Source organism: Trichosurus vulpecula, chromosome 2 (genome assembly GCF_011100635.1).
Source record: "Trichosurus vulpecula isolate mTriVul1 chromosome 2, mTriVul1.pri, whole genome shotgun sequence".
Taxonomy (NCBI): Eukaryota; Metazoa; Chordata; class Mammalia; order Diprotodontia; family Phalangeridae; genus Trichosurus; species Trichosurus vulpecula.
Window position 1 is genome coordinate 172,032,564 of NC_050574.1, and position 24,861 is coordinate 172,057,424.

Here is a 24,861-nt window from a genome sequence, read left to right on the forward strand (position 1 = left end):
ATATATATTAAGTTCTATTTTCATTAGATTTTATTTTTGACTAGACCTGTGTAGAGAGATCCTTGGGGATTTCTCCCTCTACTGATGCAGATAAGTTCCTGTTGTTAGATGACTGCCTTGGACTCCCAGAAGTTAAGTGACTTGCCTAGGGTCACTCAGTCAGTACATTTCAGAGGCACCTGGAGTCAGGAAGAACTGAGTTCAAATTCAACCTTAGATATCAGTTACATGATCCAAGGCAAGTCATTAGCTTCTGCCTCAGTTTCCTTATCTGTAAAATAATTACACTTATGTCTCAAAGTTGTCGTGAGAGTTAAAAGAAATAATATTTGAAAAGCACTTTGCACATCTTAAAATATGATGTAAAAGGTAGCTATTGTTAATATAATAAAACATATCATTTCAATAGAATTGTATATTTCTTGCTTAGAAACAATTTATTTGCTGGTACTATTAGTAGATTCACTGCTAAAGTATTGTGTCAATGAATAGTAGAATTATATATTGAACTAATAATCCATGGGCTTGGATCTTTGACTTTTACTAGATTTGTATCTGTACTACTGCTTTGACATTTTCCAAAATAGTTCCATGTTCTTGGCAGTTATAATTAAATTTCTATTTCTTTTTTTAAAGAAAAATATATTTTACTCTCAAGCAAAGCTGTGTCTTTTATGGGATTCAGTTTTTCAGACTTTCTTGGCCTAAGGCCTAAAGATTCCCACACCCCTAGTAAGGTTGTCTTTGGAGTAGTACTGGCAACAGCTGACAAAAGTGGAGATTTCCCCCCTTTCTAGCTGCCTGGGCTAAGTGTATGGAGCCAGATGCCTAACTCGGTTCCATGGCTATCTACAGATACTATGCTTGAGATATGCCCCTCCCCAACCAAACATAGCCCTTTAGTTTGAAAGAGAGACTTTATCTTAAAACAAAGATCAGTGGTTTATTCGTGAGTCTCTTAGAGGGAGGTGAAGCCCAAGTCAAAGCAGCCCTGACTATTATTGAGTCATTTGGAATTATAGACAATAAAAGACAAACTTTCATCACAAACCACATGAAGCTGGATGGGAACTGGCACATTTTCAGCTTTAATTGGGACTCCAGATGGGCAGGATTTGTAAAGGATATAAACTCCAAAAGAATATTTATTTTCTTAAAAGGGTCTCTCTTTACTAATGGTGAGATACAGAATAGGGCCATCTTGCTCAGTCACAAATAATCTTCATGGCTACAGGGATGAGATGAAGCTTCAAGAACAGACAAAGCAAAATGGGTGATGTGACCGACAGCTTATCAGGAAGGAATGCGGGTGATTGATTCCAGATCACCAAATCCCAGTCAATCCAAGGTAAGCCGGCTTGGCCTCATGTAAAGGACATCAGTCTTCACAACATAGAATTACAAGAAGGTACTTTGTAGTTCTCCTTGCCCGGTCATTGCCTCTGCACTTAATTTTAGGCGGCTCTTAGTTATATATCATAACGGAGGAGAACATATAGAAACATCTCCATGCACAATGCAGATATACACACACATACACTTATATACACATTGTCCCAGAAATCTTAGTGCATAATGGAGAATACATAAATATATTTGTATGTACAACACACATAAATACACAAACCTATATACATCTTGTCCCAGAAATCTTAGTGCAAAATGGAGAAGCTTATATAACTATATTTGTATATTTGTATAACTATATACACATTTATATACATGCTGTGCCAGAAATCTTAGTGCATTATGGAGGAGAGTAATATATTTGTATGTATAACACAAATCTACACACACGCAAATATGTACATACGGTATCCTGAAAAGTCTTAGTGAAGTTTTAAACTCTAATAATTTCAGAAGTATAAGTGCTATTAAGTTAGCAAAAGTCATTTGAAACTATTTATTTAAATTTATTTTGCACTTATTTTGTTTAGTGACTTTCAAATAATAATGTTTTAAGAAGATGTACTAAGGGTGCGACAGTTTCTGGATGACACTTTCAGACTCATGGATCAGTAGGGGATATCCTCTTTACTGGCTGCCTTGGTCACATGATCTATCTCCATTAGACTTTTCTTGTGGGGTCACATCAAAATGGTCATGGATACATCAAAACCTCATTATTTGATTGATCTAAGTCCTTTCAATCACTGAGCAACAGAGGAAAGCTTTTGCAAAGCTAAAAAAAATCAACCAGAATGATCTATAGTACAAGAAAGTGTTTATGTTGAATTTTAATAAGAAACATATAAGTACTTAACAATTTACATAATTAACCTTTTCAAATGTTTTTTGTAAATTTGTAGCAATTAAAGATCTGAACTTATTAAAGTTTAAAGCTGCACTAAGATTTTTGGGACACCCTATTAAGGAGAAACAGAAAACAAATGCATTTTTAAAAATTCAATTGTAGATTTGCCTTGTTAATCATATTATAGTTTGGCTAGTGTCAAAGTTAGTTTTGTATTCCATGAACAAAAACTGACTGATGGAGAGCAGTAGAACTAGCTGGGGGCATGGGGTGGGGAAAAGGGCTTGTGCCTGTGCATCTAGGTGGTACAGTGGATAGAGCACTGGCCCTGGAGTAAGGAGGATCTGAGTTCAAATGTGACCTCAGACACTTACTAGTTATGTGACCCTATTTACTAGCTGTGTGACCCTGGGCAAGTTACTTAATCCTAATTGCCTAAAAAAAAATACCCAAACTATCTGGGGATTCAAAACTAGCAACCAGTGACCCTATATGGAAAAGTGAAAGCCTTCACCAAATATGTTTCTACATTGGGAGCGCTACTTGGTTTTAAGTCACCCCCAAACACAACAAAACAAATGAAGCATTCAGATGATTTATTAAACAGAATCTCAAGTGAGTGATGTTCGAATGAAGAAATGCAAGAGATCCAATCTGGATGTGCTGATAAGGGCATGTTGGTGCCTCCTTCCCTTTTCTGCAGCCTGCCTCATGCTCGTCACCATCCCATCCAGGAAAGAGATGGGTGAGTTGGCATCATGAACTGAGGACTGAAAAAGGAGTGTATTTCAAAGTGAGGCTGCCCCCTCAGATGTCAGGATCTGCCAGGCAAGAGCAATGAATACATTTTGAACTTTACTTTGACCCCGTCATTGGGATAGAGTCGTTCCAAACCATTCTCCTGGGCATGTGGGCACTTTCTAACTGACCAATGCAGAAGTCAGGCGTTAAGGAGGGAGCATGGGCTATGGGATAACAGATCAACTCCAATGCCGATGGAATCCCTGTCATTAGTATGAACATCAACGTCCCTGCAATCTTCCCACTGGGCTCTTTACCAATCCGAAGCAATGGTTGCCAGTTACTACCATGTCCTCTGGCACCTCAGATGTAAAGAAAGCTCAGGGAATGAGACACGGCTATGCTCACATAGATAGATCATGAGCTACAAACTTAGTCCCTATTCCTTCTCCAAATACCTCTCTTCCACTAGCTCCTGATTCCTCCTGCATCCAACAGGGTTAGCTACCATTCTTACCTTTGCTTGCATGACGAAAATACACCACACTCTTTTGCACAGCAGCCCTGGGGAAACAACACAGTTTCTGAGGGGGCTGCTGAATTTCAGAATGATCAGATGACAGATTAGATGAACTTTATTTCCCTAGGGTAACACCTCTCTTGCACCTCACTGACAAAGCAACGGATCATTGGAGGAGGACTTAGTGAGGCAGAGCTTAGGAAAAGGGCCAAGGACCATGGAGACTCGGTCTCCAAGAGGTCTGAGGAGATGAAAAAATGGAATCTGGTGAAGAAGAAACAATGAAACCAAGCCAATGGATGGGGCGGCTAGTTGAGATAAGGAGATAGAGCACTGAGCTCCTGAGTTCAAATCTGGCTTCAGACACTTACTAGCTGTGTGACCCTAGGCAAGTTACTTAACCCTGTTTGCCTCAGTTTCCTCATCTGTAAAGAATGCTGGAGAAGGAGATGGCAAACCACTCCAGTATCTTTGCTAAGAATACACCAAATGGGGTCAGAAGGAGTTGACCATGACTGAAAACGATTGAACAACAACGAAAAAGTCGTTGGGTCATAGATCTGGACTAGAAGGAAACTTATGAGTTATCTCGTCCATTGCCTTCTTCCTTTTATAGATGAGGCAACTGAGGCCCAGGGAGGTGAATGACTTGTCCAAGTAAGTCGCTGAGTTAGGATTTGAACTCGGCTCCGTGGCTCTGAATTCAATCACTCTTTCTACCGTACCCCACTCTCATTAATAGCTGTGATCCATTACTGCATTGCAAGGAGAACCAGGGGTGGGAGTAGGAATAGGAGATAAGTGGTGATGGTGGTGATCCTTGGCAGCTTCTTCATCTTTGCACTTCCCACAATGCTTTGCATATTTCTAGGCCCGAGAGGGCTTCATTGAGCACCTCAGGGGCTCAATTTTTTTTTTTGATGAATTAATGAGTGGGAAATGAGACCTTGGGTCACTTGATGTCCTTGGGTCTTAGTTCCTTCCTCTGTAAAATTGGAGGATTGGACTAGATGACTACTGACACCCCTACTAGTTCTAAATCCCCGTGGTCTAGGATCAGGGTAATTTCCCTAATTCCTGCTCTTCTGCAACATAGTTCCCAGCAGTGAACAATAAAAAATACAAGGCAAGAGTTGGACTGGTCTGCTCTGCATATTTGTGGCATCTCTCCCAGGTACAAGACTTCCCATGCTGCCTGAACTTGCTCCCTGAAACCTGGCGGGTTTGTTGGGTTTGTTTGAGAAGCCCCATGGACTTTTTCCTTTGTCATTATCATTCATTTGCCTCCTGGGCAGAGAGTGGGCCCAGGGACAGTTTGTCTATGGGGGCAGGTGGGGAGGAGGAAGGCCTTTCTTATATAAGATGGAACCCAAGGAAGCCCTCCCCAGAGCTGGAAGCCACTTAAGATTCTTAGGAATTTACAACCACAGGCAATTTATGGTCTGTCCAGTTATTTATTGATTTTGTGCCACGTGTAAGCTGGAACTAGTGATTTGACATGCACCCAGCCTGTGGCTGGCTGCCCAGAGAAGCATGGTAAGACAGGTGGCCAAGAGCATGTGTCAAAGGGAAAAGCAGAAGATGGGACATCTCCAACTTTCCAAAGCAGTAATACTGGCCTCAGGGTGAAAGAGCTGTAGGAGGATGAGTGCCCCGGCACATCCCATACCCCTAAAGACACTTACCAAGGAATCTGTCATAGCTGCCTCTTGAGGAGATAGCTTTGGGTAGGAGAGGTCTTGGGGAGACTGAGAAAGCCTAGTGGTCACAGTACACTTAAACTGGAAAGGACCTTAATTCAATGACACTCAACAAGCCTTTATTAAGTGTCCACTATGTGAAGGGCACTGAAGCTATCTCATCTAGCCTCCTAGACTTCAGGCATAATTTCATCTGCAAACAATGCCAGCCAGCTCAAAAATCCAAGGAGTGGTTTGAAACTTCCACCAGAAGAGATTCCATAGCCTCCCACCTCTCTGGGCAATGCATCCTACCTAATAACTTTGATATGCTTTCATGTGCTTTCATGTCCTTCTCAGTCTAAGCTCCCAAGACTTAACCAAGTTGGATGCCAGTGGGCACAGCCCCAGTTATAGGGGCAGAGCAATGTTTTCCCACTGCTTTTGCTTTATCTCTCACTCTTCCCTCCATTGTTTGCTTAATCTTTATTCTACCACTGCCTCTTCCTACCTGGGTGACCTTGGATAGATCACTTCCATTTCCTCATCTATATAATCAGGGGGTTGGGACAGATGACCGATGAATATCCTTCTAAATTCTAGAGCCATAATCCTTCCTTTGTGACTTTTCCCTTTGCCTCTTTTATCTTCTACATTTTTTCACTCATTTATTCTCTTTAACATATTGCAGCTTGTAATAGTGCCTTCTATTTAATCAAAGGAAATAGATCTTACCTCATATGTCAGATCTATTTACACATCTGTGAACAAGAAGCAAAAAAGTTTTTGTGGTGTAATAAAATAGATTCCTAATGCCTTGTGCCCTGAAACATAACCTTTAGAAGTGGGTGAAGATACAGCCCCATGGACTCTTGGTTCCATTCCTTAAATGTCTCAGGATAAGGAAGACCTACATTTCCTTGACTCTGTGCAAGACTTTTCTTTCTCCTTCCTAGGTGCTGGCCAAGGAAGTTGAAGCTGTAGATTCCTTTCTTCCCATGTCAGGAAAATGGAACTCGAGAGTCCTCCCAAATTTTGAGGAGGCAGAAATGAACAAAAATTCCCTAAAGGGTAGGTCTTACCAGGAAAGATGTGGGAGGAGAGGGAGGATTCCTCAGGGGATTCACCAGAAGTTGAGGACGGGAAGAATGTTGCTGTCCAAGGAGGCAATCTAGTGTCTTCTGTCATCAGGCTTTTGCATGAGGGCATGGTCAATTTGCCAATAGCAGTGAATCAAAAGACTTTCCCTCTCTCCTCTCCTTAGGTGAGAGAAGAAACCAAGTGGGACAGCTGAATTCACTTTCCCTGCTACTTGATGGCATTGCCTGGAATTTCATTTCCTTTCAGGAGGAGGGAAAGTCCCAGGGACAGGCAGTCTCTTTCCTAAGAGGGCCGGCAGTGGTTTTCTTCTGCTTTGCCCAGAACCCATGCAGCAAAGGAGTTGCATAGGGCCAAGTGATAGTCAAGTGTTGACGTCGCATGGTAGAGATTGGCAAAGAAAGGGATGGGATAGGATGTCTAACTCTACCACTTCTTCAGCTCCCAGTATTTTTTCAGGCCCCACCCACTACTAGTGACCCAACTGGGATTAAGAAACCATGGAAATGGATGGGCATGCAGAGGACACATTCGTCCCTAATTTGCAAACTTGGGTGATCATTTGCCAATAATAGAATTGGTTGCTGGGGACAGCAGCTATGGCACAAGGGAGCATAGGCTTCTCATCCTGCTTCCCGCATTGCTGAGATATCTTAAACGTTACCACTTGGAAATTCATTTTCTTTCTCTAGTCCTATCCAGAATATTTGTGAGGAATGCTCAGCAGTCAAGGGGAGATCCCCATCCTCCTGGGATTACTTGGTGTGTCTGGAGCAGGGGTGGTCGTGGCAGACTCCTCAGCAGAGGCACTGAGATCCAGGAACTCCAGGATGATATCCCAGAGGCAATAAATTAAGTGCCTGAAATGAACCAACAAATAGTAGGGTTTTAGTAGATTACAAGATAAGTGAGTCAGTGGTGCAATATGGTGGCCAACAACAACAAACTTGTGATCTTGAGTTGCATTAATAAAGGCGCAGTGTTCAGAATGAGAGTTGACAGTCCTGTTCTGTACTTCTCTGCTCAGTACACAAATGCAGTATTGTGTTTGCTTCTGGGAGCCAAAATTCTGGAAGGATATTGACAAACAAGAAAGAGTCCAGAGGATTGTGAGGGGATTTTAAGTCATACTATATGAAAATGAACTGGTTGAAGGTACTGTGGATATTTTACCTGAAGAAGAAACTTAGAAAGGGCCATTAGTGTTTAGCACAGAATAATGTTGGACTTAGGAGGCATAGGTTTGAATGCTGCTTTGGATACTTACTAGCTATAAGATCATCAGCAAGTAATTAATATTTTGGAACCTCAGTTTCCTCATCTGTAAATGGGGGTTATAATTACACTACTCATTTGACTGGGTTCATGGGAGTGAATAGCTCTACAAACTTTATAGTGCCATAAAAACTGGAGTTGTAAGTACTCAAAAGGCAGGTATATGGAGGAGAGATTAGACTTATTTTGATTGCCCTTAGCGGACAAAACTAGAAGCAGTGGATGGCAGTTGTAGAGAGGAAAGTTTCAATTCAATGTAAGGGGAAAAAGTTTCAATAATTAAAAATGTGATGGCCTGATTCATGGGCTACAATTTCTCATCACTCAAAGCCCTCAAGGTGAGATTGGATGAAGAATCTCCTCTTCAGTGAGAGAAATGATTATGAATAACCAGTTTTGGGAGATTCAGTTTTCTCCCTTTTTTATCCTCATTTCAAGGCTTCAGTCTCTGAAGGTTGAGCTAGCCTTCTCCTCTATCCAGACCCCACCCAAGTGGTGACACCATTGTGTTCTACTTAGTTTTAAAAGGCCGAGGTCTTCCATTGCTTCTAGGGCCGTCTCCAGTCTTCCTGATGTGTATCTGGTCATTAGACCCAGATGGCTGCAGAGGAGAAAGTGAGGCTGGTGACTTTGCACAGCCCTCCCTCACTTAAATCCAATTCACTTTCATGTCATGGCATCAACTTTGTGATGTCATGGTCTTCAAGAGCGAAGGATAAACAACAATCATTTTATAGATGAAGGAACTGAGGCCCAGAGAAGGAAAATTATTTATAGGATTATAGATTTAGCTCTTAGAGGTCATTGATTTCAGTCTCTTCATTTTATAGACGAGGAAACCAAGACCCTGAGTCATTAAGTGATTTTTGCTCAAGTCACTCTGCTAGTGAGTGTTGGAAGTGGGATATGAACCCAGGTGTTTCTGATTGCAAATATAACGCTCTTCCCACTTTATTAGTGGTTTTTAACCTTTTTGTGTCATGGACACTTTTGGCTGTCTGGTGAAACCTATGGAACCCTTTCTCAAAAAAAAATAATGGAAGGAAATGCTATATTTCAATTGGAGTTTAGTGAAAATAAAGATGTTATTTTTTCCCATCCAAGTTCACAGACCCCCTGAAATCTATCCATTTGTTCCTAAGGAATCTGTTGGCCCTAGGTTAAGAATGTTGTCCAAAGCTTACCTAAGTTTCCCTAGCTAGTAAGATGTAAATACATCTTCCCACCATTCTTCCCCAATAAGAATTTCTCTCCAGAGGGATCTTGTCACACCACTCATGCAGAAACATATTAAATATGAACTAATTAGCATCTCTTTCCATATCAGTATTCTCCCCGAATTCCCCTCTTCTCCCCCAAGAATAAGCAGAAGATGAGATATGCCTAGTACTCCAGGGCCAGATTGAACTCCCCCAGGCAGCAAGTGTCTGTTTGCCCAGTGGTCTGCAGGATAACATGCCTGAGGCTGGCCTAGGTGCAGATTGATCATGGTAGGATGTGGATAGCAACACTTTGTCCAGAAGTCTAAGATTTGGGGATTTTTCCCAGTTGACTTCTTGAAGACTGTCTGCTCTTGCTCTTAGGGGGCTAGAATCAGGAGGAAGTATCACTCAAACTCTTTGAACTAGACCTCTTGACCTCCCAAGTCTTGGGCAGTTGCTACCATTGGCTGAGTAGACATTCAGGATACACTTTTCATCTCTACCTGTTGATGAGGGGCTGCTGTAGAGACTCCAGGACCAAACTCCAGCTCAGGCGGCACTTGCTTGCTCCAAGGATTTCCACTACCAAGTCTAAGGAAAAAACAGAGAAATATTCGTGAACTTTCCCAACGGTGCTCAGCCCTGTACCCTGCAGCTTCTGCTCTGCACTTAGGACATCATCTTAGCTTAGTCTTGGTGAAAAAGACATGGAAACCTAGCCCTGATTCTCTCCCTTCCTAGTTAAAGGGAATGGAGGATCAGTAGGTCAATAGGTCATAGGATTTACTTATATAAAGAACTTTAGAATTTACCTAATCTGGCCCCCTCATTTTACACATGAGGAAACAGGCTCAGAGAATTTAAAAGTTATTTGTCCAAGGTCACACAGGTAGCAGAGTTGGATCTCTAAGCCAGATCACAGGTTTAGATCTAGAAGGGACCATAAGACCATCTAGTCCAATTCTTCTTTCCCCATCCTGCCCCAATTTTAGGTGAGGAAACAGACCCAGAGAGGCAGACTGGGTTTCCCAAGGTCACACAAGTAGTAACTCACAGAGCTGGAATTTGAATATAGGTCTTTTGACTAGGGCTCTTAATTACTCCATATCATTTTATTTTAGTCTGCAGTCAGAGCAACTTCGAGGGCTCTCAGAACTAGACTATAAAGAAGGGGTGTAGCCTGTGGGAGAGGGGTCAGTATTGTCTGTGTGGTTAGCTGATTGTATGATGGCTGGTTCACCTGGCAGGACTCCCATCAGACTTTGCAGAGCTTGCTCCTCAGTAGCCTCCTTCTGTTTCTGCGTTCTCAGTGGCTTCGGCAGCACTGGCAGAGTGCCCCCCGGCCAGATGGACTCCTGCAGGAGCCGGAGATACTGGACCCAGCGCTGAGGGCACGTCAGATTAGCTACCTGTACCTCGAGCCACCTGCCAGGGGAGGGGAGGAAAGGGAGGGAGACAAGAGTTGAGATGGATGACCCAGATGGGCTGAAAGTATTTCCCTGTAAAAATATTCATTTGAATGTGCAGACATTTCACATGACTGCCTCGATTATGCAAATTGCTGTTTTGTTTTGTTTTCCTTTTCTCAGGTTTTGTGAATGTAGAAGTTAATCAGTGCCGCTTTTCCCAACTAGTTCAGCCCATAGTGATCTCTCCCTCAGAACTCAACAGCGGTTAGTGTCTGCATCACTCCTCTTGGCACCTGGTTCTATGTCGTTTTATGCCTACTTGTTTCACATGGGTAGGTTAATCTCTTCAACCAGGTGGTAAGCTCCTTGAACACAAGGACCAGGTATTTACAGCCAGTCCTCAGCTTAGGTAAAGGGTTCCCAGCCCGGGCCACTCAGATCCCTAAAGGGTACAAGAAGCTTGTTAAGGGGATATGGGGAATATTTGATAAACAATGATAATTATTCCATTGCAACATTCCATTTATTATAGCTTATGTCTGTGAAATCACGATTCTCAACCTTGTGCATAATAAAATAGCTGACATTTATCACATGCTCACTATCTCGTTTGATCCTCACAACCCTGGAAGGTAGGTGCTATTATTATCCCCACTTTACATATGAGGAAATTGAGGCAAAGAGAGGTTAAGTGACTTGAGGCTGCATTTGAACTCAGGTCTTCCTTCCTCTTGACTCTATCCTCTGTGCTACCCAGAAACAAATTGAAGGCTGAACATGACCATATGGGTATTGCTTTCAAAAACTATGCCGAAAATAAACCTATTTGTGAGCAAGAAATGGAACCAAGGTTTCTCTGATTTATTTGGCTGTATTCTGATAAACACTGAATAACTTTGTGATGCTAAAATGTTTTGTACCAAATAGAGTTGTTGTCATGAAAAATTAGTCTATGTTATTTCTCGTGTGCATAAGCATGGCAAACTCTAGAATTGTATTTCCTTTCATGTTGAGTAAGGGGCACAGGAAGGTTTACTGAAGGCCGAGGGTTACAGGGACTGAAAAAGGTCAGGGAACCCTGGCTTATTCCAGTATTTAGCACACAAATAGTTATGCAGAGACCGAGTGGAAATGGGTCCTCAAAGTTGAACTCGGCAGAAAGAAAAATTTGCTCTCTAACCCTTAAGCTTGCTACAGAAACATTTATGAGGAGCAAAAGGGCAGCCAAGCAAACATCTCTGGTTCCTTGACTCAAAAAGTCACCAAGTGACCCTAAGTTTCCTCAAAAGCCTTCTTAAGAATGCTTGTTAAAATCTCCTTAGAGAAGCCTTCTTGAATTTTAATGAAGGCTTTGTTGTAGGAGATGAGGAAAGCATGTCAGCATGGCATGAAAAACCTCTGGTTTGTGGCTCTTTCTGAGCTGAGGGAGCTGATTCTTGCTATCATGGCGGGTAGCAGGAGGGCTGTGTAGTCAAGGGGGGCAGCATATAAATTAATCTAGGTATTTCAAGGATGAGGCATGGTGGTAATGGAAGTGAGGTTACTCTTAACAGAGATGTCCCTGGGCACAGGGTGAGGTACATCAGGGTAGGGATTATGTCTTATATTTCATTGAATATGTTACCTCCACCCAGCACAACATTATACACATATCGATTCTAAATAATCACCGATTTGATTGACAGGCCAAAGACTAGAGCAAGATACATGAGCTGAGTGATAGCTGAGGAACAAAGAAACTATATCTAAGCAAGGACAGACTAAAATGAAGTCAGCTTTCTTTCCTGGCTTAGAAATAAGCCAGTTCTTTAAAATGAGGTTATGGGGGAAGCTAGGTGGCACAGTGGATAGAGTGCCACCCTCCCTGGAATCAGGAGGACCCAAGTTCAAACCTAGCCTCAGACACTTACTAGCTATGTGACCCTGGGCAAGTCACTTAACCCCCCAATTACCTCCAATATAAAAATAAGACAAGGTTATCAAATTTTAGACCCAGCACCTTAAGATGACAGTTAATGTTATGCTCCTGCCTTTGGGCAATCTCCAAAAAAAGAGATTCATATCCTCTCTTGGTACTGTTTCATGAATTTACAAACCTTGAGTCAGAAGTTATTTGTAATATTTACCTAAATCCCTCTTCCTTGTACCCTTCTTCCTTCAGTCCAGTCATCAAATATTGTTGATTCTTTCTTCACTGCCCCTCTCAACTCCTTCCCTTTCCTTTGTCCCCATCTGCTACCTCAACAAACTCAGACTCTTAAGAGTTAGAAAGGACCTCAGAGGTTGTTGGGCCTAACTACTACCTAAAACACGACTCCTTCTTGTAACTTACTCAAGTGATCATTCATCCTTCTAGTCCCTATCACCATACAGAAGGCACTTGAGAAATGCTTGGTGGATTGAATCTTCCAATCAAAACCACCAGTGACTTTTGGAAAAGTTGAATTATTAGGAACCTTCTCATGGAATACTTCTATAATCCCTGCTATTGGGAAAGTGGAGGCTGGTGGATTGCTTGAGTCTGGGAATTCTAAACTGAAGTAGGGCTAAAGCTGATTGGCTCTCTGTCCTCCCATCAATATGGGAGCCTTTGGGAGTGGAGGGCCACCAAACTACTTAAGGAGGTCCAGATCGGAAAAATGGAGCAGGTTAAAGCTTCTGTGATGGTTAGTATTGGGATCAGGCCTGTGAATGGTCACTACACTTCCAGCTTAAACAAAATAGGGAGAGATCCAGTTTTTAAAAAAAGTTCCATGGTATAATGAGATGAAATCTATTGAACAAGGTAGTCAGATGATTTCCAACTTCTACCATGAAACTCTGAAAGCAAGACATTGGAAAATGCTTCCCTAAAAAGACACCTAGGAAACACCAATTACGATAGACTTTTAGTGGGGAGTTGAAATGAGGTCTGGGAAAGACCTTAGCTTAAAAAGGCCGAGGTCTTCCCCTGCATCCAGGGCCATCTCCAGTCATCCTGATCTATATCTTGCCACTGGACCCAGATGCTTCCAGAGGAGAAAGTGACTTTGGTGACTTCTGGTGACTTTGCACAGCCCTCCCTCCCTTAAATCCAATTCACTTGCATGTCATGGCATCACCTCCTTGATGTCATGGTCCTCTTCAAGAAAGAAGGACAAAGAACAAGAACCATTATGTAACTTTCATCCACCGGTTCTACTTCTGCACCAAGCAGAAGTCTAATCTTTCATTAAGCGCTTAATAAGTGCTTTTTCATTTCTTTCACATATTAATCAGAGGGGCTTTATTAGAAATATTTTCCCTGTGAAGACATATAATGTTTATTTCCTGTTGGGCCACCTTCCAGGAGGCAGTGTAGTGATGACCACTGCGAGTTTCTCCTTTAAAGTAGTATCGTATGAGTGATTTAGTTTTCCTGATGACTGGGACTTCATCCATGTTACACAGTCACAGAATTTTAGGGCTTGAAGGGATCTCACTGGATATCTAAATCAACCCATAAGGTAGCCAAACAATGGTCATCCAGCTTAAAGACCTTCAAGAAAGGAGAATTTGCCACCTACTGAGACAGGATTCCACTTTGGGATAGCTCCAATTGTTAGGAAGTTTTTCCTGATAGTTATCCTAAATTTACCTCTTTGCAATGTTGTAGTAGCAATTTAGATTTGAAGATCTTTCCCATCCATCAATAGACCATGTGACCTGCTTATATCACAGGGAGCCTAGGTCATGTGTGGTGGGAGGAGGTTTCTGACAGGTAAAGGAAGTTATGTCACAGGAAATGGGGGGAGAAGGGAGAGAGAGGGAGGGAGGGAGAGAAGGAGAGAGAAGGAGAGAGAAGGAGAGAGAAGGAGAGAGAAGGAGAGAGAAGGAGAGAGAAGGAGAGAGAAGGAGAAGAAGAAGAAGAAGAAGAAGAAGAAGAAGAAGAAGAAGAAGAAGAAGAAGAAGAAGAAGAAGAAGAAGAAGAAGAAGAAGAAGAAGAAGAAGAAGAAGAAGAAGAAGAGAGAAAGAGAGAGAGGGCGAGCAAGCGCAGTTATGGCTGCTAATGGCCACTGTCATGATAGAGCTGAACAGGCTGACTTAGCTGTACTGTGAATTTGTTTCCCAGCATGGGGTCAGAGAGGTTTTGGGATGGCGAAGCTCCATGTTTTGATATTGTGCATTGAATGTTTTACTGCTCTGATAGATTGGATAAGTGGCTTGTGGGATATGGTTCTCTGGTGTCTGAATGAATGGTTTGCCTTTTCTACCTTTCTACCTATACTTTGTGATACAGAACCACATAGGCACTTTCACAATTATCTACACTGTTATTATTACCTTACTGATACAAATGTCCACCGATTGTTCCTGAAAACCAGATCCCGTGGAATGAAACAGGACAACTATAAACCCATTTACACTTGATAGTCATTCAAATACTTGGAGATAATTGTCTCCCCTTTGAGTTTTCTCTTCTACAGCTCCAGTAACCCCAAATCTTTCAATCTGTCTTCATATGACATAGAATCAAGGCCATTGACTCCTGGTTGCTTTCTACATGTTACTCCCCCTCTCCCCCATATGCCCTCCTCCCAGTCCCATCCCTGCTCAATGAACATCAATACTTCCTCTTTTCTTTAGGATCAAACGTAGGCCACTCTTTTGGACATTTTAAGCTCTCCATTCTCTGGCCTCTTCCTACCTTTCCATTCTCCTTATGCTTTACTCCCCTCCATAAACTCTCTGGTCCAAGTGAACTGACCTACCTCGGTAATTTAAATTTTGTCCGCCAATAGAATCCAAGCTCCATGAAGCCAGGGGCTGTTTTTGCATTTCTTTGTATACCTAGTGCTTGGCACATAGTACATACTTAATAAATACCTGTTGATGACTAACAAAATAGTCTCTGACTGCAAAGAATTCATATTCTAACAACATGTAAATAATAACACATGTAAAAAGTAGATGGAAGGTAACCTGAAAGGAAAAGGCACTAGTAGCTGGAGGACCTGGAAAGGACCAGGGAAACCAGGAGGTGAATTGAGGGGGCGGAAAATTCTAAAAAATGGCAGACAGCCCTGCAAAGCATGACGATATGAGGTGGTGTGTCGTGTTTGAAGAACTACAAGTAGGTCAGTGTAGATGGATTAGAGGGTTTGTGGAGGGGGATGAGGAAAGGAAGGAAGGGACCAGGTTATAAAGAGTTTTAAATGCCAAAAATAGGAATTTAAATTTGAGCCTGAAGGAAATCAGAAGCCACTGGAACTCCCTGTGTGTGTGTGTGTGTGTGTGTGTGTGTGTGTGTGTGTGTGTGTGTGTGTGATGATCAGACCTATCCTTTAGAAAAATCACAACTTTGCACAGCTCTGCCTCACTTAATTCCAATTCACATGCAAGTCAAGACACCACCCTCTGGATGTCATTGGTCCTTTGAGAACAGAACAAAGGACAAACAATAAACAAACAAATGGAAAACGGGTTGGAGTGGGGAGACACTTGAAATAAGGAGACCGGTTTCTGTGACCTTTCTTATGTCATGAATAAAGATATGTTTGCTTCTCGCAATTTTGTAAGTACAAGTGCCATCCTTTGGGAAATGCAATGAAGGCACACTGCTTTCTGGAAATATATGCGTTCAAACATAGCTATATTAATAACAGGGGCTTTTCCCCCATGTTAAGCTCTTTGTGTATTTTCTATATATTTTCTATAGACTCTAAGTTAGCATGCATATATTGAATTCCAAGGGGAAGTGCCAGCCATCATTGTCTTCATTAGAGGGCCTCACTTGAAAGAATAACTCAAAGTCATTTGTTCTCTTGGCCCTGGCCAGATAATTTAGAAGAAGTCTCAGGAAGACTTATGAACATATAAACTTGTTACTGTTCTGTATGCTAATATAATTGTAATTGCTTTTCAATTTTCTCTTGCTTTCACCCATAAAAACAACCTAAACATTTTCGTCTTCACAGATAAGAGTGGCGATAATGGGAGTGTGCTGAACTTGGAATCAGAAAGACCTGTATTCAAATCTTGCCACAGACACTCAGCAGCTGTGTGACCTCGAGCAAGGTATGTAACATAGACCTCTCAGCCTCCATTTCCTCATTCATAAAATGAATGTGTTGATTTCAATGGCCTCTGAAATTTCTTCCATCTCCAAATCTATGATCCTCTAAGTCTGCTTGGGCTTAAAAAGCCCAATAGCACCTAGCAATCATAGAGGAGGTCATCTACCTCTCTCTCCTGTGTTAGCCAAACTCAAGTACGTTGGTCAACATTCCAATCCCATATTCTTGTAAAGCTCACAGAGTTGCTGTGCCTGAAGATCTCAAAGGTGGCTCAGTAGGTAGAGTGCTGCGCCTGGAGTCAGGAAGACCTGAGTTCAAATCCAGCCTCAGACACTTACTATCTGTGTGACCCTGGGCAAGTCACAACTCCTACTTGGTATGGGTTTGCCAGGAAATGCCATCCTCATAGGCTAACGCTCTCTAAACTTTATTTGGAGCAGCTAGGTGGCACAGGAGATAGAGTGCCAGGCTTGGAGTCAGCAAGACTCATCTCCCTGAGTCCAAATTCGGCCTCAGATACTAAATAGCTGCGTGACCCTGGGCAAGTCAGTTAACCCTGCTTGCCTCAGTTTCCTCATCTGTAAAGTGAGCTAGAGAAGGAAGTGGCAAACCACTTTAGTATCTCTGCCAGGAAAACCCCAAATAGGGGCACAAAGAGTCCAACATAACTGAACATGGCTCAACAACAACAACAAAGATTTCAAAGCTTAGATTTGTAATATAAAAATGATGTATAGCTTCTACCTATGGGGAAATCATAGAATTTGAGAATTAGAAGGGAATCAATCTTTGTTTATCTGGTCTACTTTAGCCTCCTATCTGTCCAATCTTCCCAGTATAAATTGAGGCAAAACCTGGCTCAGGGATCCATCATAGGGGAGCTATCTTGTTCCTTCTGCCCATGCCTAGGAGGGGGAAGGGGTTGTGATGAAGCATTTATATAGGGCCTACTATATGCCAGGCTAGAAGAGCCTCATAGGTGGTGACTTACAGGTCCATAGGCCCTGGTAGTTTATGCCATCACCCTTGTACCCGAGTGACTTGTCACCTGTCCAATAGCAGAGAGGAGTTGCCAAGGCAAACTTTATTTAACCTCCACCATGCCAGACAGTCTACATTCCTCTCAAGCAAGGCATTCCAGTCCTGAGGCTCCGTTCTCTCAAGCCCACAGCCCAAGAATAGTGCTCAGAATAGGAAGCCTGAAAGGTAATGGCAGGGCAAGAATGGCAAACATCAATGGAGATCAAGAGCGGCATCAAAGGCACAAAGCCATCCAGTCCCCGAAATAGCCACCACGATCCGATTTGTTATTCTTAGGGCTGCTCAGTCTTTTTATAGGGCTTTTCATTCAGCAAGTCTAAGATGCCTTACCAAAGGGATCTGGTAGCACAGATTGCTATCCCTGTTTATGAAGAAGGGTGGCTGAAGGGAGACAGCTTAAGTGACCTGCAAATCGCTCCAGAGATCTAAAGGGCCCATATGCAAGAAGAACCTAGGGACATAGGACCTCCCAACTTCTCCCCTCTAAAACAGGGGTTCTTGACCTTAAACGTGTTTTGTTTTTTAAACTTGATCATTGTATCTCAAAATAATCGGTTTCATTTTTAATCCTATGTGTTTTATTTTATGCATTTACAAAATTGCTCTGAGAAAGGGTCTGTGGACTTCATCAGACTGCCAATGGGGTCCATTATTTATTGTGAGAACAAATGAATTATTGGGAACTGATTTTAGTAATTACTGGAGGAAGGTGAGGTTTATCAGATCAAAGTCTGGGTCTTCAATAAAAATGAAACAAACTTAGAACAAAAGATACCGATTTTCTTTTTCACATACGTTCATGGGGCATGGGACAGGCCAATTTTTTTCTGTGTCCCTCTATTGCTATTTGGTGGAACTAATCATACTAATAACTTTCCCTCTTCAAAGGTGACCAAAAGGAAGACTTCTCAGATTATGCCCAAAGTAAGCATATATTTTAACTCAAGCCTGAAATGAACAATGAATGGTTTTCTCTTCAACATGATACTTTGTTCATGTTCTATACACATTTCTGTGCATTTATAAGAATCTTAATTGAATATTAAACTATCTCCCCAATCCAACAAAAAGGCAGAACGGGGTGTTAGAAAGAGTACATGCAGTACAAGAACTAGCTTTGTTACTTGTATACCATATGTCTGATTTTAGGTAACTCACTTGTTCTCTTTGGGCCTCAGGTATTTATTTATAAAGTGTGAAATATTACCAGATATCCTTATTTATAAAGTTTGCAATATTTCTAGATAACCTCATGTCAATTAATCGATCAACACGCATTTGCTAAGCACCAGGCCCATGAAGCACTTGAGATATGAAGACAAAATTACAACAGCCCTTGTCTTCAAGGAGCCTACTAAGGATTTATACAAGACCCTCTGAGTTTCTAAGGGACGCTCTCTCTAAAATTAATTTTTACAATAGCCCAATATTTGCTCAGTATTTTAGTATTAAAACTTGACCCTCATAACAACCCTGTCTGGAAGATGCCGTAGGTATAACTCAGTCACATTTCCTCCCTCACTGACTGGCAAAAACAGCTACTTAACAAATGCTTGTTAATGAATAGTAAGATTTTACAGAGAGGGAAACTGAAGGTCAGAGAAGAGGAACAAGTTCAATTAGATTCAACAGATATTTGTACACCTACTATGTGCAAGTCACTATGTTTGCTTCTGGGAATTTTTAAAAACTTGAACTTTGTGATTTCGTTGGAATAAGGAACTCCTAGCTGGGAAACATCCTCTCTCAATGCGGACCAACTCCTGCACTGCTAGTTAAAAGTATTAGAAAGTTGACTGGAGGTATTCAGGGATAAGTGACTTATCCAGGGTCGCATAGTCAGTCTGTCAGAGGCAGGACTTAAGCTCAGGTCTTCCCATCTCTGAAACTCGTTCTCTTTCCACTACGCCCTCCTACTACTTTTTACTGGGGATACACCACCACTCCCCCCTGCAATCTGTAAAACGGCTCCTCAAGGAGCTCAAACTCAACAGTCATAAGCTAGTAAGTGTTAGAAGTGGAATTTAACCTTGTCTTTCCTGACTGCAAAGTCATGATTTTTCTGACTACATCATATTGCCTTGAACACAAAATTGGAATATTGTATAGAAGAAAAATATATTTAAAGGTGACAGCAGCAACAATAATAAAGGCTAGCACTTACACAGTGCTTTAAGTTTTGCAAAGCACTTTACAGATATTATTTCACTGGATCCTCACAGCCCCGAGAAGAAGGTGCTACTACTATTCCCAATTTACAGATGAGGATACTGAGGCTGAGGGAGGTTAAGTGACTTGCCCAGGGTCGCACAGCTCATAAGCGTCTGAAGCTAAATTTGAACTCAGGTTTTCCTGACTCCAGGTCCAGCACTCTATGCTCTATCCACTGCATAGATTAGATGGATAAAACAAAAATGTTGAGAAACCAGTAACCAGAGGCCTAGAGAGGGCTAGACTCTCCCAGTCAAACACCAGCTGCTGACAAAGATAAGGCCTCGGTCATCCACTACAGACCCCTTGGCACAGAATTGGTCAACCAAGGGTTTCTGTAAGAGTCACTTCCAGGAACATCAGCAGACACATGCAAACTAGAAAAAAATGAAACATTCAAAGACTGAAAAGAAAAGAGTCTGGAGAGCAGACAAAATATTCTATGCTCCCATTTTTCATACCCTATTTCAAAGATGAGAAGCACCTGAGAAAGAAAAATAAAATCAATTTTTAAAGAATTTACCCCCTGGCCACCTCCTTCCTACTAACCCCACTCCCTCCCCGCTTTCCTTCCAGAATACACACTTTAAAAGGATTTCGCTGGGACATTTGGGATGGGTCAGTTTTTACTTCTTAGCCCCAGGAAACCTGGGGGGAACATGACAGGCTGCAAAGCTTTCCTGTTTACAGAGATCTGTGGTAGGGTATGTGGTCTTAAAAGATGAATGTTTGAGCTGCCCTGGGCAGTAACAGTCTGGAAGAGAAAAACAGCCCTCTGGGATTTGTGAGAGGTAATTTAGTTTCTAAAACAGGTTGCTCTCTCTCTCTGTCTTTGTCTCTGTCTGTCTTTTAGTCTCTCTATTTCTGAGTCTGTCTCCTGTGTCTCTGCTGTATCTCTTTGTCTCTTTCACAAACACATATCCAAGCACGTACGGCCATTCTCAGAATTCTAAAGGGCATCTTGAGTGGTTCCCCTTCCCCCAATTATGTGGACATATCTTCATCTGTAAAATGGGTTACCTCAGAGGTGGTTTTAAGAAAAACACTTAACGAGCCTTAAAGCACCCTACTAACGTGAGCTACCATTGTTTCTCCCCAATCAGAGAGTGTCTAATTTGCTTGGTACAGCATCTAACCCTATATTATATGCAGATAGTGTTTCCATGACAATGCCAGAGTTCTCTCAGAGTTATTTTCTCATTTTATTCAATCGTTTAACAATATTTATTAAGCACCTATTACATACAAAGCACCGTGCTAGGCACCAAGGGGCAAAAAGGCAAAGATGAAAACTGTCCCTGCTCTTAAGGAGCTCGCTGTTGCTCTATCGTGTCTGACTCTTCATGACCCCTTTGGAGGTCTTCTCGGCAAAGATACTAGAATGGTTTACCATTTCCTACTCCAGCTCATTTTACAGATGAGGAACTGGGGTAAACAGGGTTAAGTGACTTGCCCAGGATCACACAGCTTGACAGTGTCTGAGACCAGGTCTGAACTCAGGAAGAGGAGTCTTCCTGACTCCAGGCCCCCTATTCACCGTACCATCTAGCTGTCCCTAGTGGAAGAAGCTTATTTTCTCTATTTCTAAGCTGTACCAAAAAAGCCTCATAATTCATCCCTTTTTGACCTAGCTTTGCAGCTTCTTTAGCTGGCCCTGAAATGAAAATAAGGTAGGAAAGAAATAAGGGGGAAAATAGGAAAAAAACCCCAAACCAAACAAACCTGTCTCCTTGGTGTTTATTTTTTTTTTCATTACATATATGTGTGTTATCCTCCTCTATTTGCCAATAGAATATAAGCTCCTTGAGAGCAGGGACTATTTTATTTAGGTCTTTTTAGTCCCAACAGTGCCAGTTGCATAGCAGACACCGAAGAAATGCTTGTTGATTGATTTCTTGCATGATAGCTTTGTAACTGTGAGGGATATTAGACATCGCCTACTAAGCCCCTCATTTTAAAAATGGAAAAACCGAGTCTGAAGGAGGTTGAGTGACCTGGCCAAGGCCTCATAGTAAGCATAAGACTTGACATTTGAGACTAGGTCCTCTGGATATAGAGCCTATACTCTTCCCTTTATTTTACCTTAATCTAAAATGAAATGATGTACATAAAAAAGATTATAAACCCCAAAGTGCTATAGAAATACCGATTACTGTTGTTACTCATATCTAAGCCAAGAAGGAATATAAGGAGACGTGTTTTCTTGGGTTGAAGATAATAGAATTTACTTGTCTCAAAGTCTTTCCTCTCTCCGACTTCTGAAAATTCACTGTTGTTAGGATACCACCCAAGACAGACAAGGAAATGGAAAACTCCAAGGGAGCTATACCTGCATCTTGCAGTAATGCTGATTCTATCATTCCTTTACTAAAAGCAGCCATTATTATTTAGGTCACTCAAAACAGATACAAGGTAAATGGGCTAAAAAAAAAAGTTGGAAAAGAATTCCAAATGGAATTGGTTTTATTTTCTGATGACTGACAAGTTACTATTCTAATCTCGGCATTTGATACAAGGATAACCACCCCTCTCCCCACCTCCCTCCCCCAAAGAAAAGGGAAAAACAAACAAACCCTGCTCTGGAGGACCATCTCCGAATGATTTAGTACACATGACAGTCTTATTAGGGGGGCCACAAATAGCCAATAAAATGAGGAAAAGCAACAATGGATTAACACTCAGATACTTGAGAGCTCTGTGGCTGCCCGGCATGGAACGAGGCAGGGATTGAGAAGGGATTGGGGCTTGCCATTACACTAGGGGTACATACCTAGCCCATGCTGTAAGGGGCCCCTATTTGAAATAGCTGAAGATAGAGGAATGAAGTGGTGGCTAAAAAGGAGCTAATTTAATACCAGGGCTTAAGATGGCACTTCAAGGTCAGCCGAAGGTCAGCTTCCATCAAAATAGCAGAAACAAGAAAACTTAAGAGTAAGGAGAGAGGGCTTTAGGGACCATGCCTAATCCAATTAGCAAAATTCTGCCTCATCTCCCTTTTTTCCCAGATAGCCGTTGTGGCTGAGAGAGGGAAGGCTCAGAACCTACCCGGCTTGAGAGATTTGGGGGATGGGTACATGACTCTTCTTTGCCCTTCGAGTTCACTAACCTGTGGTCCAAGGACATTTATGGTCCTGGCAAAGGATTCTGGGTCCCCTCCTCCCCTTTCCTTTGGCTCTGTGCATCTCTCTCCTTGTCATTGCACTGTTATTATTGGAAATAAGGCTCATTGATGGGGAACCAAAGATGAGGGGATTGAGAGATGAAGCAGCAGCCTTCAGGGAAGCAGTAAAAACAATGTAACCTAAAAATTGCCTAGTAGGTCTATCAGGTTAGTCAATCAACCAATTAACAAGCATTTATGAAGTACCTCCTCTTGTAAGACATTACAAGTGTGGGAGAAAGAGGAATGAGAGGTGGTAGCAAAATCCCTGCACTAAAGAAGCTTACGTTCCATTCAAGATTCATTTTATGCAAATGCAGTTGTAATTTTCCTGTTTACATGTAAGAGGGCCCGGATCAACCAACAATTTAAGGACGGACAATTCAAAAAGTGGAAACAGTATGAAAAATTAACTTGTTACATTTCCTACTGACTCTGAACACTTTTTACTGGGGACAGGAGATGGCAAACTAGCATAATTTGGCTTTAGTGGAAAGATCAAAGATTCAATAGACCTGACTTTGAGGCCTGGCAACGTGTTCTTGGGCAAATTGCTTCACAGCTCTGAGCCTCAGTTTCCCTTATTTATAAAATGAATGTAGCAGACTGGGTCATCACTGAAGCACCTTCCATTGCTGACATTCTGCAGTTCTCTGAATTTAGATAGCAGAGATGGGCAAGATCTAGCTTCACAACATCACAACCATCTGCTTCTCCAGTACTAGGGGCTACTAAAGCAACCAAGTCATAAGCTTGAATCAGCGCAGATACCTATGGATACCCGCTCCCTGCCCTCATTCCATCCCTTCTCACAGGCCCCAGGAAGGAGACTCAAGACTAAATAATTGCATTTGGCACCTTTCAATCTCCCCTGCAAGAACTTGTGCTCTTACCAATTGACTTCCTTATATCATTCACCCACCCACCTACTCAGTGCCACCAAGTATCACCTTCTCTGAATCCACCAAACTCCCATACCAGCAGCCTTCTACTCCCTAGTATCCATCCATAATCACCTCGTGGGAAATGCTGCCATATATCAACTCCTCTCCTTCACCGCTTCCCTTGTAGCTGAAGATGAAAGTCTCTGCTGTTAGCATTTTCAGGTCCAACAGCACCCTCAATCTCAAAACTCTTGCATTCTGAATGTGACCCCAGTAGGATACAGGAAGTGACTTTTATTATTTCATTGGTAGTTAGGGCCTCTGGAATCCAATACACAAATATAGTCCCTGAATATGCAAATTAAATCACTTAGAGATTGACTAAAACAAAACCTGGTAGTCATCTAAGCATGAAGAATTGGGAGTCCTATCCAAGACTGGGGGAAAAAAATGTTGAAGCTCCATCTTTAACTTCCTGGAAACAATCCCCTTTCCAGCACCCTGTAAAACCTTTACAATGGCATTAAACCATGAACACTGTGTTCTCTCCCCCCAGACCTAGCACATTATTATGAAGTGTTTGTTCATCTAATCAGTAACCCCCACCTTCAGGACAGGAGGGAAAGGGGGACCAGGGAATTGCTGGTAGGGATACAGGGCATTTCCCGGTGAACAAACTATTTTTGCCAGCTCCACACCTGATAAAAGTAACACATCTCTGTTTCCCGGGCCCTTTCCCAGGGCTCTGCCTTCCTGCCTGCTGGCCCTGTACCATCTTTCTCTCCCCTCCATGTTTATACATATTTCCTCCCTGCAAGTTTCCAGCTCCTAACTTCTGAGGGCTATGACCAGCCAGGCCCAAGTCACACAGCTAAAGTTCAGCCTTGCTGCCCTCTCACTGGTAGATCCAAGGCAGGAGTCATCTTCTTCTGCCTTGGGTAAAGAATGCTTTCAAGGACCGAGGATAACAATCTCCATTCTATCTACCCAGCAAAAAGCTGGTGATAGCAGTGGAAGCTTGGAGAGACTGTGAATTTTTTTTTCTTTCTTTATTCTTGTTCTTATTATTCACTCAAGAAATATTTGTTGAATGAATGCTGAATGCAGTTTAAAATGTGCCCTTATTTTCTGATGTACAGTACGTGCTTGAGGGGAAAACAAAACTCACACACACACGCACACAAACACAGACTCCAAGACATGGTGATTTGAGTTATAGACTGTTATTTTTAGCCATGAAGAGATTCTGGGGGAGGTGTTGGTTGTAGAGCTGAAATGAAGTAGCAGGGATTTCATAGAGTCTGAATTGGGGGAGTAATCTGGGTATTAGCCCCCAATCTCTAAGAGTTCAA

General features: G+C 42.1%; 1 protein-coding gene across 1 annotated transcript in view; it reads right to left on the bottom strand.

Moving 5' to 3' along the window:
* Positions 1-2,833: 2,833 nt before the first annotated feature.
* The window catches only part of SNX19 (sorting nexin 19), a 66,823-nt gene continuing 44,795 nt past the window's right edge, over positions 2,834-24,861 (bottom strand). Inside the window, exons 9-11 of the mRNA XM_036743480.1 lie at positions 10,010-10,194; positions 9,273-9,360; positions 2,834-7,152 (exon numbers count right to left, since the gene is read on the bottom strand). Coding sequence (XP_036599375.1) covers positions 7,020-7,152; positions 9,273-9,360; positions 10,010-10,194 — 406 coding nt within the window. The 3' untranslated portion in view covers positions 2,834-7,019. The remainder of the gene's footprint in view (positions 7,153-9,272; positions 9,361-10,009; positions 10,195-24,861) is intronic.